General features: G+C 37.6%; 1 protein-coding gene across 2 annotated transcripts; it reads right to left on the reverse strand.

Moving 5' to 3' along the window:
- Positions 1-19: 19 nt before the first annotated feature.
- Positions 20-16,678, reverse strand: EEF1AKMT2 (EEF1A lysine methyltransferase 2). Of its 2 annotated transcripts, XM_089510111.1 has the most exons (7): positions 16,596-16,678; positions 12,165-12,230; positions 11,492-11,606; positions 9,807-9,914; positions 9,232-9,448; positions 7,384-7,482; positions 20-2,134 (listed from the first exon to the last, which is right to left on the reverse strand). In XM_089510111.1, the coding sequence occupies exons 1-6, from the start codon at positions 16,658-16,660 to the stop codon at positions 7,385-7,387; spliced, it is 669 nt and encodes a 222-aa protein (XP_089366237.1). In that variant the 5' UTR covers positions 16,661-16,678; the 3' UTR covers positions 20-2,134; position 7,384. The 2 variants fall into 2 exon arrangements, with proteins under 2 accessions (XP_089366237.1, XP_089366236.1); XM_089510110.1 differs by lacking the exon at positions 20-2,134 and having other exon boundaries at positions 7,018-7,482.
- Between the last annotated feature and the right edge of the window lie 269 nt (positions 16,679-16,947).

The following is a 16,947-nucleotide window of genomic DNA, read 5'->3' on the forward strand; positions in this document are numbered from 1 at the left end:
AAGATAAGCTCAAACAATATTTTTTGTATTTTATTTTATTTTATTGTATTAGCCAGAGCTCAGTACAGTAATTATGTAAATGGGGTTTTTACCTACAATTAAGTATTGCATTGCAAGGGTACCCTTTGTTAATTTCTTGAACATTTTTGTTAAGAAGCCTAGAGTGACTCCTACTGGCATATGCTTCTCCCCTGGCAAACTTTTGGCAGGAAAGAAAAAACTCAAACACTTGTGTTTCTTCCATTACTACAGAATTTGTTTCTTTTATCCATCTCCCTTTCTTCTATAAAATTCTGTGTATCTGAAGGTAGCAGCTAGCTTAGATTTTTCATACATTTTCTTAACTTTGTTCCTAAGTGACCTAAGGAGTATGGCTATAGCCTGTGCACCTTCACCCAGAAGTAAATACCACTATGTTCAATTAAACTAACTCATAGATCAACACTATTAGATTGTAACCCTCATAATCTAAGCACAGATTTTAATTTGAGCAGAAATATTAGGCAAAATTGCACTCTTACAGCAAACATAATGCTGTACTTTAATAAAATTCAGGTCAATTTTTCATTTGTTAAACTTGCACTGAGATCCTTGTTTGTAGGCTATGTGTGTGATCACCTCTACAGATAGACAGTACATTCCTTTTGGGTTAACAAAGAACTATATCGTGTATTGTGGAACAATCTCCTTCCACAATCCAGATCTATTACACCGCTCAGTACTGAACCTACAGTTCTGTTTTATTTCATGCCCAAATAATAATCATTAAAATAAAATGGACATTTACATCTCAGTCTTATATTGCACAAGAATACACGATATGGAATAAGACTGACAGAAAACAGGAAAAGGCATGTTTAAAAGTACAAAAGCCACAGTGTTCTAGATCTGAAGAGTTTCTAATTCAGTCTTCTACAGTAAGGGTAGCCACTCTCCAGGGTCTACATCTTATGATCTTCCAGATGTTGCTGGACTGTAATTCCCAGCAGCCTTCACCACTATATATGCTGATTACTGCAGCTGAAAGTTGAAGCTTAGTAACTCCCGAAGGACCAGAAGTGTCTCACTTCTGTTCTAAACTTTAATGATTTGTCTTCTTGATGGTACAATCTACTGCATGAAAACATAGGTTAATCATGTTGGATTGCAAAGCCATCTGTGGTTCAAATAATACTATTCAGTTTAAGAATTTTAGGACATTCTAGGTGGCCCAAAGAAGTCAGCTCTGCATTTGAAAACAAAGCAAGTACTGAAATAAGGAATATTTCAGAAAAAATTAAACAGGAATGGGATTTGGTGTTTGAATATATGAGGAAACAATTTGAAAACTTTTGATATCTAACTTGAAAGTATATTATATCTGATTTAAGAGTATTATTAAGTAAATAAGGATAGTAGTTGTAGTGGAGAAGATAATTATGTATAGTAACGAAAGCTAGATAAGATAATGTATGAAAAATATAGGATGTATAGAAGAGATACTTAATGCGATACACCAAACAAAGAGGATGGAAGTCATTGGTTTTAGGGTAAATGTTGGGGTGGTGGTGGGATGGTTGGAAGGGTGTGTGTTATACTGTAAGTTTCATTTTGTTATTTTTTTTAATTTACTATTGTTTGTTTGTATATGTTTGTATGTATTTGGTTTGAAAATAAGATGTAAAAATATTTTTAAAAAAAGAAAACAAAGCAAGTACTGATTTAGATGTTGTATCTTTTCTGTCAAAACAAGATGTTTCCTAGAGCTTACAATATAATAAAAATAAAATGCAATCCATAAACACACACTAGCAAATAAATGAAAAGCAACATATAAGTAAAGCATGAAACCAATATAAAAAAAAGATTAAAGGAGCCAGTGTGGCATAGTGACTGGAAAGTTGGACTAGGACTGCAATAAGGAGCCCTGATAGCACAGTAGTTAAATGCTGGTACTCCAGCCACAACATTGTACGTTTGATCCTAGATGAGGGCTCCAAGGTCCACACAGCCTTCCAGCCTTTCGTAAGTCAGTAAAATTAGTATCCAGCTTTAGTTTTTTGTGGGTTTTTCAGGCTATGTGGCCATGTTCTAGAAGAGTTTATTCCTGACATTTTGCCAGCATCTGTGGCTTGCATCTTCAGAGGATGCTAACCTGGAAAAGAGAGAGAGAGAGTATATGCCGGCCATGAAAGCCTTTGATTTCACAGTATCCAGCTTGTTGGTGGCAACTGGCTTACAGATTGTAAACTGCTTAACGAGTGCTAGTTCATTGATAAGCGGTATAGAAATGTACCAGTACTTACTATTGCCATCTGCACAGCAAGAATAATCCTGTTTGACATCACTTTAACTATCATGGCTTAATGGTATGGAATTCTAAAAATTATAGTTTGTTGTGGGAGCAAAGCTTGTGATGAATAACACAGGACTCTGCTCTGGTGCCACAACAAACTACAATTTCCAGAATTCCACAGCCTTGAGCCATGGCAGTTAAAGTGATATCAAACCAGATTATTTCTGCCATGTGGATGGAGCCTTGGACTCCAGGAGACCAAGATTCAAATCCCCTCTCAGCCTTGGAAACCCATTCAGTGACCTTAGGCAATTCATATGCTCTCAGCAGGGAGGAAGGCAGTGGTAAACCTCTGAATAAATCTTGCCAAGAAAAGCCTGATAGGGATGCCATAGGTTGGAATCAACTTGAGAGGACATAATAGCAACAAATGAAAAACACTATTTTAAAGCCTGGGGAAAAACCCCAAAGAATTTCAGATGGTACCTGCAAAATAAAGTGGATTCCAAATGAATTAGCTGGGAAGAGCATAGAACAGTTGGTACACTATTGCTAGGAAGGCACTCTCACATTAACACCTGCCTTACTTCAGATTTCCAACCAACCAATCATTATTGCCACCATCCTACTTCAGAGAGAGATATAGAGCTATTTAGCAAGAAATCCCATTCAGTTTTTCTTTCTCCCATAAGAAGGTATTAACTACCTCCCTAACCCAGCTGGTCAGCTTTTCCCTTCTAGTTCTTATGAGTCAAGAGGGGAAAGGTTCTTACAGATTTTACAGCACACTCCTCCAAGAATTCTGCCCACACCCTTCAATCTTCCAGTAAAATAGACCTATGTTGACCTCCTCAGGATACACGCAGCAGACTGAACTGTCCTGAACATAAAATTCAGTTCATAATGAACATGAATATTTTTTTTTTCAAAATGCTTTACAAGCTCTGAGGGCTTTTTGATATCTCTTACTGGGCCAAATTGGACAAGGACCTCAACCTCTTGGAAAGGCTTAGCTAGACTATACTGTGCTAACCCATGAGGTTACAAATGGAAAATTACATCATCTGAATCCACCGCAAAATGTAATGAATGAGGCAGTTCTGCTTCCCAATAAAAGTCTCATCTGGAGCCAACTCAAATGAGTGGAGGTTCGACTGCTCCTTCTTCCTCATTTAAACCTTTGATGATATCTTTTAACAACTGGCAACTTGTGAAATCTAATGAGAGCAGATATTAAAATGTGCATTTTCTTCATGTGTCTAAAATGCTTGTTTTAAGAAACCTATAACTAGTTTGACCATATTCTATAGAAAAATCCATCCTCATCCAATGATTTGGATTATTATTATTATTATTATTATTATTATCATTATTATTATTATTATCATCCCTCAGAATCTGGTGAGGACTGCAAAAAACATACCATACTTTGCAAAACTGTCCTTTTTCAAAAGTGTTATTAAAAGGCAAGCTTGTGATAGGCTTTTAGGAATAGCTGAAGGCAAGATAGCATGAACTATTGCTTCAGTTAGAGACTGATTTATTGACCAATAACCAAATTAATTCTAATGTTAATGTTTTGCCAATAAGAGGACTACACACTTATTCAGACTTCAGGTGCCAGAAGATTTAGAAATCCTCATTGAGGTGGTTTTACAATACTTTAAAAGAAAGCTTAACTGATGCAACACATTTTTGTTGTAGGCTAGAAAGTAAGAGAAACCACTTACTAGAAAGTAAGAGAAACCACTTACCAGTATTTCCAAAAACAAAATTAAAAAGTGAGATTATAGCTCGTTGCCAGACCTCTCACCTGCATTATCTGCCTGTAACATGAACAGGGTACAGCTGTACAAAATTGGTAGTAGCTCCTTATAAGATTGGCTAAATGGAAATAATCTGTTAATGAAAGGGCACTTTCCTTTAAAGTAATGATGTATGAGCCTTTCAGTCCTAAGGTTGTGCATGATGCTGATTTTGGAGCCATAAACATACACACAATCCAATTCCCTTACTGGGTGATAGCTGGAAACTACTTGATCAATCCCACCAGCATGGAAAGTGCAATTTGTGTGAGGACCCTTATGGCAGTAGGGGCAGTGAAGAGAATGTTCTCCATTCCATCCCCAAGAGATCATCACTGGAAAGAGGAATGTTTATGAAGATTTCTGGGGACAGGAATAAAGAACCTTTTCCCAGCCTCTCCCCCAGACTTTCTGATACACATTGTTCTTTCCTCACTGCTCACAGCATCAGGGAATGCTCAAGCAGCAAGAAGAGAGGGGCAGTATTTAAGGGTGTAAAAGCCCACATGCTGCTGATCGATACAAGGTTGTGTGCTCCTGTTTTATGGAACCGTGGCATTCTCTATATACATTTCTGTGGCTGAAGATCAAGAGAAGACTAGATCATACAATGCAAAGCAGAACAACTGTACCAAACGTGTTGTTTATAGAAGCACGTATAAGATAATGGTTATGTATAAATTAAACTTGACAGCTCCATGAGGGAGATCATCCTCAGCTTCCCACAGCTGAAAAAAGCATATGCTCCCCTCTGATGTTCAGTTCACAAGACGTAAAATAAAACAGATGCATTGATAAATCTCTGTCTTTGTCATACAGGCCATTTGTAACCATATATGCATTTCCTGACTGTAAAATATATATCAGTTTCTTAACAATTGATACAAGCAAGGAGTGATTATTGCTTTTTAACAACCAATGCTAAGTAAGCACCTTGAGTTAAATAATATTTAAACTATTATTTAAGGGGGAAAATATATTGTCCCACACAAGGTCTCAAAATGGTACTGTATTTTCAAAATGGTGGTCATCTGCATGAAAAGGGTTTTTCAGAGATGTATGAGGGCCAGAACCACTTCATCCTCCCTCAGGTAGTCAGGCTCCATAATAAAGTTGGCATCACCTAAAATCAAAGGATTTACTGGTATGGAGTTCACATTTTTTTCAGATGATGCAAGGCTGTAATTTGGTTAAAAGGAAAGGAATAAATGTGTTTTTCTGAAAGATCTCTTCAAGAGATTAATTGGAAATAGATATGCATTTGTTGTTGTTGTTGTTGTGTGCCTTTAAGTAATTTCCAACTTATGGCAATCCTAAGGCAACCCTATCATGGGGTTTTCTTGGCAAGATTTCGTCAGAGATTTTCAACTGCCTTCCCCTGAGGCCAGGAGCATATGACTTGCCCAAAGTCACCCAGTGGGTTTCGCAGCTGATCTGGGAATTGAACCCTGATCATGGAAAACAATTAAATGTATAGCTGGCCCTCCATATCCACAAATTCTTTATCACAGATTCAACCATCCATAACTTGAAAATATTCAAAAAAGATATAAATTCCAAATAAAATAAAATAAAATAAACCTTGATTTTGCTATTTTATATAAGGGATACCATTTCACTACCCCATTGTTTTTAATGGGACTTGAGAATCCACGGATTTTGGAAGGTCTTGGAACCAAACCCTAGCAGATACCAAGAACACACTATATATAAAACACTCATCATTTACTTTCTTTACAACTGGAAGATAGGGAGAACATAGACCAGATAAAAGTGCTTGGGGAACTAAGCGCATATTGAGAATTATTTAAGCAGGTTTCCATTGGATTACATAGGACCCCTATATTAGACTTTATGAATTAAGCCACGAGTAGTGGAAGGCTAAGAGTGCAAAAGTAGAGTAGAAGAAGATGGAAGAAGGTCTTATTCAGTTCACTGAATGACTCACAAGATTCATCTAATCCAGCAAGTTTAAATTTCTGTTAAAATACCACTTATAGACACAACTGAAACTGCTGTTCTGTACAAATGTGACAGATTGCCTACTAGAAATTATTGGATGACTAAAGTATCATATTTATTGTTATTTGAAAATCTGTGTATGCATTTAGACCTATGGGAGGAGGAAACGGCTACATTGCCTTAAGGCAAATTGTATTACCATATTCTCAGAAACAAGAAGTAAAGAGCTGGTAGGAAATTATTAATATAATATAATTAATAACCCTTCCAGGATTATCATGATTGGATAGATGTACTCATTTATTTTCTGTCATTGAAATCTATATCAGGCTGTTTCCTGGAGAAGCAGATTCCCTGCAAAGTTTCCTACTCTGTTAATTGATATAAGAGGTAAAGTAGTTAGAAATATTTCTCTAGAATTGACTGTTGTGCATAATGAATGTTTTCAAGCAAGATGCTAAACTGTACAAACTAAAGACAATGTACTGAAGTAATTGGAAGCACTTGAAACAAAACTGTTCCACAAAGTGTAGAAGTGAAATTTTCATGTTGTTCCAACAGATGGGATGGGTAGCTACCCAAGGTCTGAGGACTACAGATACTCCCACCAGATCTTGGTGTGCTACACCACAACCCCTACTCTCCCCAGGACTGAATTGTTTTAGAGCCAGGAAAGGTGAACTGGAAATCACTTCTCATTGAAGTGGGGAGCCCACACTGGACTTGGAACAGTTTCCTCACCTCATTATAAGCCTTTAAGTATGGACCACCCACCCTGTTTTGTAAAAAAACCACATTGAAACTCAGAGGGAACAGATCATTTCCTCTCCTTTAGATTTCAAGATACAGATTATCAAAAAGTAATAAATATGATATTTAATTCACCCAAGAAGTCATATCAAACGATCTGCCACATCTCCAAAGAGCATTTTAATTCCACCTCTCTTAATAAATACTTCTGCCACTGCCACCAAATGTAACAAGTTTCCTCCTTTACTAGATTCACATACATACTAGATTCACATACATGAACTGTCTACTACTTATCATAACAGAATAGTTACACAAAATATATATTTTTATTGTTTTAAAAAAATCAGGTACATCCATTCAATAATCCTGAAAGGGGGATTGCTTCAGAAAAAATAAACATGTCAATCCTTTCAATTTCAGTTGGTAAATGTCTATAATAATTTATTTTCAAGGCAGGGACCAAGGCATAAGTATCCGTAAACTTTATAACACCTCTCTTTCAGCTTACAGTCTTGTGCTATTTCATTTCTCTAGGAAATTCAGAATTCAGGATCTTCTGTACAAAATTCATGTCCCAAATATAAAAACCTTATGTTTTATGTTGGAAAACCAAAGCAGTTACGCTGCTTCCGGTTCTTCCTCCAAAGCAGAATGTGGGTGTTGGCAGCTCTTCCAGAAGAAGAAACCCTGTCAAATATAAGTAAAATACATTTGTTACAAAAAAAAGTTATACTCTTGAATAACCTTATAAATTATGAATCCAAATAGAGAACACACAGGCCAGTAAATTCTGCAGGTTTTTATGACTACTAACAGTATACATAGATAACAGTAGTGCCAATCATTCCAATTTCAGTTGGTAAATGTCTATAATAATTTCTTCTCAAGGCAGGGACCAAGGCATCAGTTTTGAAACAAATCTCTTTTGACAATATTAAACCCAAATTCTGTTTTAGCTTCCCAAAAAGTATACTTGCTTTCACAGGCATATGAAGTGATTTCCATTTTATTTTATTTTATTTTATTTATTTTTATTTCTCTTTGGGAAATGGGAAAGGGAATTATGGAGGGAAGAAATTTATTATTTATTATTATTTTATTTATTTTATTTATATTCCACCTTTCTCCGAGCATGGGAGCCAAGGTGGGATGCAACGTTTTAAAATCACAACATGACAAAACACTTAATACAAAAGTTAAAAGACAAACTGAATTTCTATTTTGAAATCCAGCTTAAAAACAAGGTAAAAACAGCATTAAAGCGTTAAAATATGCTTAAAACATAATACAAAACACTACACCCCCTCCACACTAAAAGCTTTATCTGCCACAACACATTGAAAACTAAATACCTCCTTACATAAAAAGGTGCTTACCACTCAATGGAAAGACAGCAAGAAGGGAGTCAACCTGACGTTCTAGAGAAGGGCATCCCATAACTTGGGAGCAGCCACCAAGAAAGCTGTCTCTCACCTCACTAGACGTGCCTGGGATGGTGGTGGGATTGAGAGAAAGCTTTCCCATGCTTATCTTAGAGCATGCACAAGCTCCTAGGGAGATATGTTTTTTCAAATAGTCTTGACCCAAGTCATGTAGGGCTTTAAAGGTTGTAGCCAACATTTTGAATTATGCCCAGAATCAGATAAGCTGCTAGTGAAGTTGTTTCTCCAACAACTTAAGATCCCTATAACCTGCCAGGCTGCAGAATTTTGGACCCACTCAATTTTCTGAACAGTGTCCAAAAGCAGCCCGATGTAGCATGCATTACAGTAATTCAAACAGGATGTAATCTAGGCATGTGTCACCATAGCCAAATCTAATGTCTCAAGGAATGGGTGTAGCTATTGCACCAGTTTTTGCTGAGCTAAATGGAGGGAATATTTGCCATAAAAAAATGTGAAACAACGGTAATAGTCTGCTTCACATCAGCAAATAAACATGAATTTCAATTTCTAATACAGTACGCATTTTAATTTTTGGTATCAATGGCAATCAGAAATCAGAATGGGGAAACAAACTTGAAATGTCTGAACTGTCAAAAAGCTTTAGATGGGACTAGTTAAGAAGCTTAAAATTAATGAATTGCTTACAGATATCTCTGTATTTGGGATCATCAATGTGCCTTTTCACCAGTCTGAATTCACCACGCTGTCTTCACAGAATTCACATACTACTGTGTATCACCACAAGAATAATTTTGCAACAATAAATTTTACCATGTAATTAGTGTAGATTCTTATCTCAGACAGAATGTTTGTTAAGCCAAGACACATTGAACTCTCATTAGTGCCTTAATATCTCCAGTTCAGAGGTACAGTTCAAACACAAACAGGCACCTTTACCACTGCAGTGCCAAGCACTTCTGGAATGTGGAAGAAACTAAAATCAAGGTAAGATTTTGAAACAGATATATGCAATTGTAAGCTAAGTATGTACCTTCTTTGAATTCACTACTTAGTTCCTCTCTGGTCCAATTGCAAGATGTTATAAGGAAAAAGCCTCCAGGTCTCAATATCTTGTGTAGGGATTTCACATACTGCTTCCTTTTTTCTGCTGCATTGTCTGGGTTCAGACTGATGGCATCAAAAGTCCCTTTATCGATACAAACCTGAAAACCTGATAATTCATCTGAGGGATTTAAGATGTCTTCAACCTGTACAAGAAAGCTGTAGCTGTTAAACATGATATTTTACTAAAATGATTATTTTTTTAAAAAAAAATCTTGGACTACTGAGACCCAAGTACAACGGAATTACTATAAATCTACTCTATAAATGTTGTTTTACTATCAGCTCCACTGGTTGTAACATCTCTGTGCTATCCTATCTTTCAGAACATCATGCCTAATCTTTAAAGCTTCTATCATGTTCTTATTCATTTAGTTTGTAACCTAGATATCCCCAAGTGCTTTAGCCTCTTCTGGGGGAGGGGGGAGCCTCCAACATACGTGATCAAATGCTTGAGTAGCTCCTTCTGACACCTTCACATCCATTCATTGCACAATGTCTTACCTGCAACTTAATATGTGGCAGTCCTTCCTTCCCAATTATGTTTTTTGAAAGCTCCACCGCAGAAATACAGTAGTCAACTCCTGTAAGACTGGTATAACCAGATTTGGCCTAAAAAGTAGAAAAGAAAGCCCTTAAGTTCTAAACACCTTCCTTTGGTTTACCATTCAGTTTCTGTGGTATTTACTTCAGTACAACTCTTTAGGGCCAAAACTTAGCAATGACACCAAACTATACTAAGGTGTAAAAGAAAACAGAGCAGGAGATGATCAACTAAACCATGTATTTTGCAAGAAGAACTGCAAGGAGCATTTCATGACAGCAAACACTTTCCAAATTACAGATTCTACTAACTGAAGAAAAGATTTCTGATTACTATTATCAGGGTATGAAAGTGAACAATGTACAGTATATACTCATGTATAAGTCTAGAAATTTTAGTAAAAAAATTGACCCCCAAAGACCTGAGTCGACTTATCCATGACTCAATGTAAGTACTGTACTTTAATTGTTATAAAAAAATGAACCATCCCCTGGTGAAAGGCAAGAGCATAATCTGTCCTGGAAGCACTGCCCCCCCCCCCCCATACTCTCATCTATCCAGCTTTTAGTGTGAGCACAAACAGTTATGCCTGGTGGAATTCAGTAAGTTTTTTGGCACTGTTTTCCTTTGCTTCATTATTTAAATTCTTTGTTATGTGCCCCTAAGTTTTACCCTCGACTTATCCACGGGTCATATCAAAATTCATAATTCTGGCCCCAAAACCTGTCCCTGATTTATGCATGAGGTCGACTTATGGTCGGGTATATACAGTAATTATGCATTTCAAGACTGTGGTAGTTTCAGAGGCTTCGCTGACAATAAAAGTGGTTGCACAAATTAATCAGTTTTTCCTATTTCTTGTGCAATATTTCTTGGATCATTTTTTTTTCCAACAAAAAGATGCATGGATACTAAGTACAGAGGGAGATCACACTTCAAACTATGGGGTGAGACTTAACACATTCCTTCATATATTACAAGAGGAATATAACTTAAAGCACCCTTCAGTGTTCAACACACTAAGCCACACTTAACTACTTTCTAATTAAAGAACACCTCTGGGCTGATTTTTATGATGCTTTTTTAATATAAAAACAGAATAATTAATTATTTTTTTAAAAATCCTACAAGATTGACCTGTTTCTCTGAAAAACTAATATGTTCACTTTCATCTTACAGAAATATATTACTTCACTAATATCTGTGTTAAGAAAGCTATACTAGAAATAGCTGGCAGGTATTAGAACAAGCCTTTAAATGTTATAAATGAGGCTATACGGCAGTATTAGAATCCAGATGGGGGCCAACTAGAGGTATAGCCAGCATTTCAAGGTGGCAACATTTTGAAAATTTCACAGGTTATCTTTCACCTAAATAGTATTTTGGTGTTTGAAGGTCCTTCTTGTGGCTGAAGCAAACATTTTGACCAGGATTTTAATGTAATTCTAGTATGACAACATCAATACCAATGCTCTCCTGCTCCCAATGAAGATCCAAAATAAGTTGAAATGATACAGTCATGCCAATGAATATGGACCACTGCCATGTAAGAGGTTGCTTTGTATCATAATTAACAGTTCAGATATTCAGCTTGCTTGCTTTAAGTCTATGTTTAGATTTTGCATCAAAAAGCACAAATACCAACCAATTCCACGAGCAAAACACCGTTTCCTGTTCCAATGTCAAGCACAGAGCTGTCCAGAGGAATCTTTTGTTTCTCTAGCCATCTAATTAAACGAGTCATACTCTCTTCACCAAACCTAATCAGAAACAGAGGTTCAGGTAACTAGCTCTATTAGTTATGCAAAAAAGACAAACAAACTTTGTCAGTCTCATGCAATGCATCCAGGTCAAGGCATCAGTCTCCAGAGATCCCATTACAAGTTTGTTTAGTTCAATTTTTTAAGTGAATGGATGGTTCTGAAACCTGCTAGGTTAACATTACACAGGATTAGAGGTGCCTGTTGTTTTATAAAAACATTTTCTATAGAAACATGAGGCACCAGTGCATCTTTGCCTATCCCTCTTATTTAAATTTTGACAAACTTCAGGGACAGAAACACTTGGCTTCTGCAAAGCAGCCCATAGCCAGCAATTTATTTCCCCCATAAAAAAACAGATGTCAGATGATAATTAGTTATTTTAATTTGCAACAGGTTTAGTCCAGACAAGAGCTGGCATTTTTCATGAAAACCGCTGTATCACATTACCAGTACTATAATCAAAACAGATGTACAATTTTATTTTATTGCATGTACTTTTAGGCAAAAAAATAATGCACAAACATTTGCTGAAGCATGTTATGTTCTGATACTTGCCAGATCTCACCAGCATCACCACTTTCTTTAAAATTTTGCAATTCACGTTCATAGGCTGCATCCCAGCTATAAATGGAGAAAAGAACATGAAAATTAACAGAACAAAGACTTGTATCTGTTTTTTTTACCCTAACTCCAGCAATGAAATAGCCAAGAAAACATGATTTGCCTCTTCCCAGAGCAAAAACAACTTTATCTTATACCATACCTCCACCTACAACCAACCTAAACTTGATAATTTCCAATCAGTTGGTGTTTGTGCATATTGACCTGGATATTTAAACTCACTCAGCATAGTAATACTTATAGGCAATCATGCACAAGTTCACTTTGTGCATTTTTTTAAGGGTACAGCATGGTGTAGTGGTTTGAACATTGGACTACGACTATGGAGACCACTTGGCCACGTAAACCCACTGGATGGCCTTAGGCAAGTCACATTCTCTCAGTGTTAGAAAAAGGCAATGGAAAATCTCATCTGAATAAATCTTACCAAGAAAATCCTGTAATAGGTTCACCTCAGGTTTGCCACAAGTCAGATACATTTTGTTGTTTAGAGAAATTCAAATACAACTGTGTTAAGTCCCATTTTGGAACAAAAGGTGGCATATAAATCCAATAAATAAATAAATAAACACTTTTACATTTTTAAATGTAGATAAAATTGAAATGCAACCCATAAACACCTAAAAAGTGATACACAAAAATAACCAAGAACTGGAACATCAAATTTAATGATTATTTACCAATATAAAACTCCTAATTTGGCATCTTCAATTCCGCAGGCTGGTTGCCAGGCTAGCAATCCTGCTCATGATGTATCTATTCCAAAACTGAGGTGGAAAATTTTCCAGTGCTTAATTTTTTTCATGAACATGCTTCAATTAAAAACACTCCATGTTTCACCAGATCAATTCATAACAATGAGTGGAATTCAACACAATATTTGTTTAGTAAATATAAGTCATATAAACATACTAAGTCCTTACATTTGTTGTGCCTCCCAGACATTTTTTACTTATTGGCAACACTTAGGATGCTGGAAATTTTTACAGAAAAAATTCTAGTTTCAGATTTTTGGAAAATTCCAGGTATTAGGTGCAATTGTGGGAACATCCTTTTCCCAGTTGCCACCCAACAGACTGAGCTACCACATCCCATTGTTTCAAAAAGTGCTAGAGAAGTCCTAATCAGGTATGGGATGCCATGAACAGGTGCAGGATGCCTCCTGCCTGAGTACGGAGGAGTGCAACAAAATCCACATAATAAAGTTTACATCCTGCGCCTATCTTGGGAGGAAAGGATGGGAAAGGGCAGTGCAATAATCTCCTTAGTCCAACTAGTCTACTTATAAGTAACCTCTATTGGATTCAAAAGGATTTACTTTAGACAAGTGCATATATAATTGCAGTTTACTATATATATATATATATATATATATATATAGAAATTTTAGTCAAAAAATTGACACAAAAAACTGAGTCAACATATCCACGGGTCAATGACAGTACTGTACTTTAACTCTTATCTTTAAAAGCCATCCATTGGTGTAATCTGTCCTGGAAGCACTGATCCCCCTCTACTCTCTCATCCATCCAGCCTTTAGCATGAGCAAAAACCGTTATGCCTTTTGGGATTTTGTTAGTTCTTTGGCATTGTTTTCCTTTGCTTTATTCTTTAGATCCTTTGTCACATGCCCCCAAGTTTTGCCCTCGACTTATCCTTGGATTATATCAAAATCCAACATTTTGGCCCCACCACCTGCCATCAATTTATCCATGAGGTCAACTTATAGTTGAGTATATACGGTAGGTGTACTAATTTGTGGAATAAATGGCCTGGAAAAAGACAATTATTTTTTTCCTACTGGATTCTTCTTGCATAAGGGAGGGAATCAAATGTGCAGGTTAGCCTTAATTCTCTTGACAATAATATAGATTGGCCACAGCACAGAATCTCAGGGTTCAAGAATTGATGTAAAAGCTATTTACAAGCAACTGTGAGGTTAACAGATTGGTGTTATTGGCTTAAAAGAGATAGCTTGCAAAACAAGTTTCAAAGCAGAGTGAATGAAAGAGATAACAGTTGGCACTTTGGCCTTTAGAAGTGACCTGACCTGAAAAATATTTTTAACCAACTGGCTGGTTTCTATTTTTGTTCAAGTTTAAGTGTTATGTAGTTCTAAATGGGGATATGGTAAGACAATTGACTTCTGTAAATAAAGAGTCCAATTCTCTTTTATACAAAACCATACATTTGTAAAATGAAAGATAAAGGAGTTTTCCTAGAAAGGACACTGTCATGTTTGGAATGCTCTCTCATAATCCCTGATCTGTGCGTTTTCCTGTTTACTCAGTTCTGAAAGAAAGAAGTCTATATTATTTCACTTTTCCCAAAGATTAATTCAGGAGGACCAAGCAGTGCTACGTATATTTTTTATTAATTTATTAAACATATGAGGTTGATATTAAAAAGTACTCTCTTATACAGACAGCCACCGTGATTCTACATTGAACCATATTTAAATTATAACCTATCCTCCCCCGGATTTAATTTATTTAGTACTCAAAGCTAGGAGACATTTTGCATTTCAGAATGCAACTGTTATTTCTCCTCTGATTATACAAAGGGCCATATAAAATGTGAGTTTGAAATGCCAGTTCTGTTAAGTTCTTTCAGTTTCTTGTTTGTCTGCTAAACTATGCATAGACTACTGTCATAGGGATAATGCTATACTCCTCATTCCTAAACATTAAAAACTGAGTGTTGGAGTTGCTTCCAACCCCCACCACCACACACACACACAAAACACAGTAACTTGTTTCTAAGACTTGTGTACCACCTGTGTTTGCTTTAGGTTAATTTGCTCTTTGACAGGGGTGAGTTGTATGGCTTGATGAGGATGAAAACCTTAGTCTTCTAAGCTGTAGTCCAGAATCCCTACATGACACTTGAAGGCACACAATGACGACAACAACAGTTGTGTCTCTGTGTGTGTGCCTTCAAGTCACCTGTTGACTTGGTGAACCCTCAGAGGCTTTTATTGAGCAAGGAATATGGAGATGGTTTTGCCAATTTCTTCCCCTGAAATATAGCCTACAGCACCTGGAATTGGTTGGCAGTCTCCCATTCAAGTACTAACCATTGCTAATCCTGGTTAGCATCCAAGATCAGACAGGACCTGCTGGCTAAGCAGCCACCATCCAAGTACTAATCTCCCATCCGAGTACTAATCAGAGCTGAACCTGCTTGGCCACAAGGTCCTGTCTGATCTTGGAAGCTAACCAGGATTAACAATGGTTAGTACTTGCCAACCAATACCAGGTGTTGTAGGTTATATTTCAGAGCAGGCCTGAATAACATCTGGCCCAGGGGCTGCATCCGGCCCGTCAGAGGATTTCAGGAGGCCTGCAAGGATGTGGAACAACTTCAAGGGTCCTCTGCTGCCCAGATTTCCCCCAAGGAGAAGGCTGGGCAAAGGAATAGGAGGACAAGCAAACGGTTGCCCTGCAAGGCTCTCTGCCGCCCCACTTTCTCTTGAGGAGGAGGATGGGTGAACACTGCCCTATTCCACTGCTTAGCTTTCTAAACCAAAACCTCACTCATATAAATATAAATGAATGCTTCTAAGTATCCACACTGCAAAAATAAAGCAGTTTGACCCCATTTTAAGTGTCATGACTGTATCCTACAGAATCCTGGGATTTTTAGTCTGGCGAGGCGCCAGACCTCTCTCTTAGACTTGTCTGAATGCCTCACCAAACTACAAATCCCTGGATTTCACACGGTGGAGCTGTGATCGTTAAAGTGATATCAAACTGCTTTATTTCTGCAGTGTGGATTCACTCTTAGTCCTGCTCCAAAGGAAGAACACTGGACAGTAGGCTGAAATGTAGTGTGCATCTGGTCACCCTGAAGGAGCCACAAAATGGAGGACCTTTGAGAATAATGTAGGACCTGACCAGATAAAAGCTCGAAACTGATATAAACATAGAGAGAGATCTTGCAGTGCCTTTGTTCAATGCTAGGGAATTCTGGGAAATGCAGTTTGGGAGTCATTTAGCCTTCTTCTCTAGAGTCCCCAGGATTCCCCAGCACTGAGCCAGGGCAGTTAAAGCGGCCTTGAAGTGGATTATTTCTCCAGTGTGTTTTGGACCTTAGTCTCAAAGGCGCTACAAGACTTCTCTCTCTATATATTTATCTCAGTGTTTTGAGCTTTAAGTGAAAGAAAGAACTTGGCAGCATGAGCCACTTTCCTAGGCTCCAGTCTACTTCCTCATCAGATGTACTGATAATAAATACATTTAGTCATGCTTCTCAAGCCATGCTCAAAATGGAGGACGTCCTGCAATGCCTGCTCCTCCTCCTCCTGGACAGAAGGCTGGAATGTAGGACGCGTCCTGGCAAAGGAGGACACATCTGGTCACTCACTGTGCTTTGGTCCCCAGGGCAGAGGGGCCGAACCCCTGCTCTTCCTCTTCCTCTTGCCCACCCATGGCCCTGACAGCCACGGAACAGGAAGTACCCTGATTAGAGGCCAGGAGAAGGAGCGGAAGTGGCGCTAAGGCATCGCTCTAGGCTTCCCTTCCTGCCTCCTTAGTCTTCTTGCTGTGGAGGCACAGAGTTGAAACTCCCAGAGCGGCCACAGATACCATCATAGAGTTGGAAGAGACCATTCTGCCATGCAGAAACTCCCTAACAGATGGCCATCCAGCCTTTGCTTAAAGACCTCAAAAGATATAGACTCCACCATCCTGCTTCCACTGTGGAACAGCCCTTACTG

Source organism: Sceloporus occidentalis, unplaced genomic scaffold, assembly GCF_023333645.1.
Source record: "Sceloporus occidentalis isolate IW3139 unplaced genomic scaffold, rSceOcc1.0.p SCAF_2, whole genome shotgun sequence".
Classification (NCBI taxonomy): Eukaryota; Metazoa; Chordata; class Lepidosauria; order Squamata; family Phrynosomatidae; genus Sceloporus; species Sceloporus occidentalis.

Bases quoted from the DNA above. Each gene is read 5' to 3' on its own strand.
- EEF1AKMT2 (XM_089510111.1), bottom strand. From the start codon at position 16,660: ATGGGTGGGCAAGAGGAAGAGGAAGAGCAGGGGTTCGGCCCCTCTGCC. The intron at 9,915-11,491 runs GTTGGTATTTGT...TCTACTTTTTAG, and splicing joins GTGTTTTGCTCGTGGAATTG to GCCAAATCTGGTTATACCAG. The intron at 7,483-9,231 runs GTACATACTTAG...TATATTTGACAG, and splicing joins AAGTAGTGAATTCAAAGAAG to GGTTTCTTCTTCTGGAAGAG.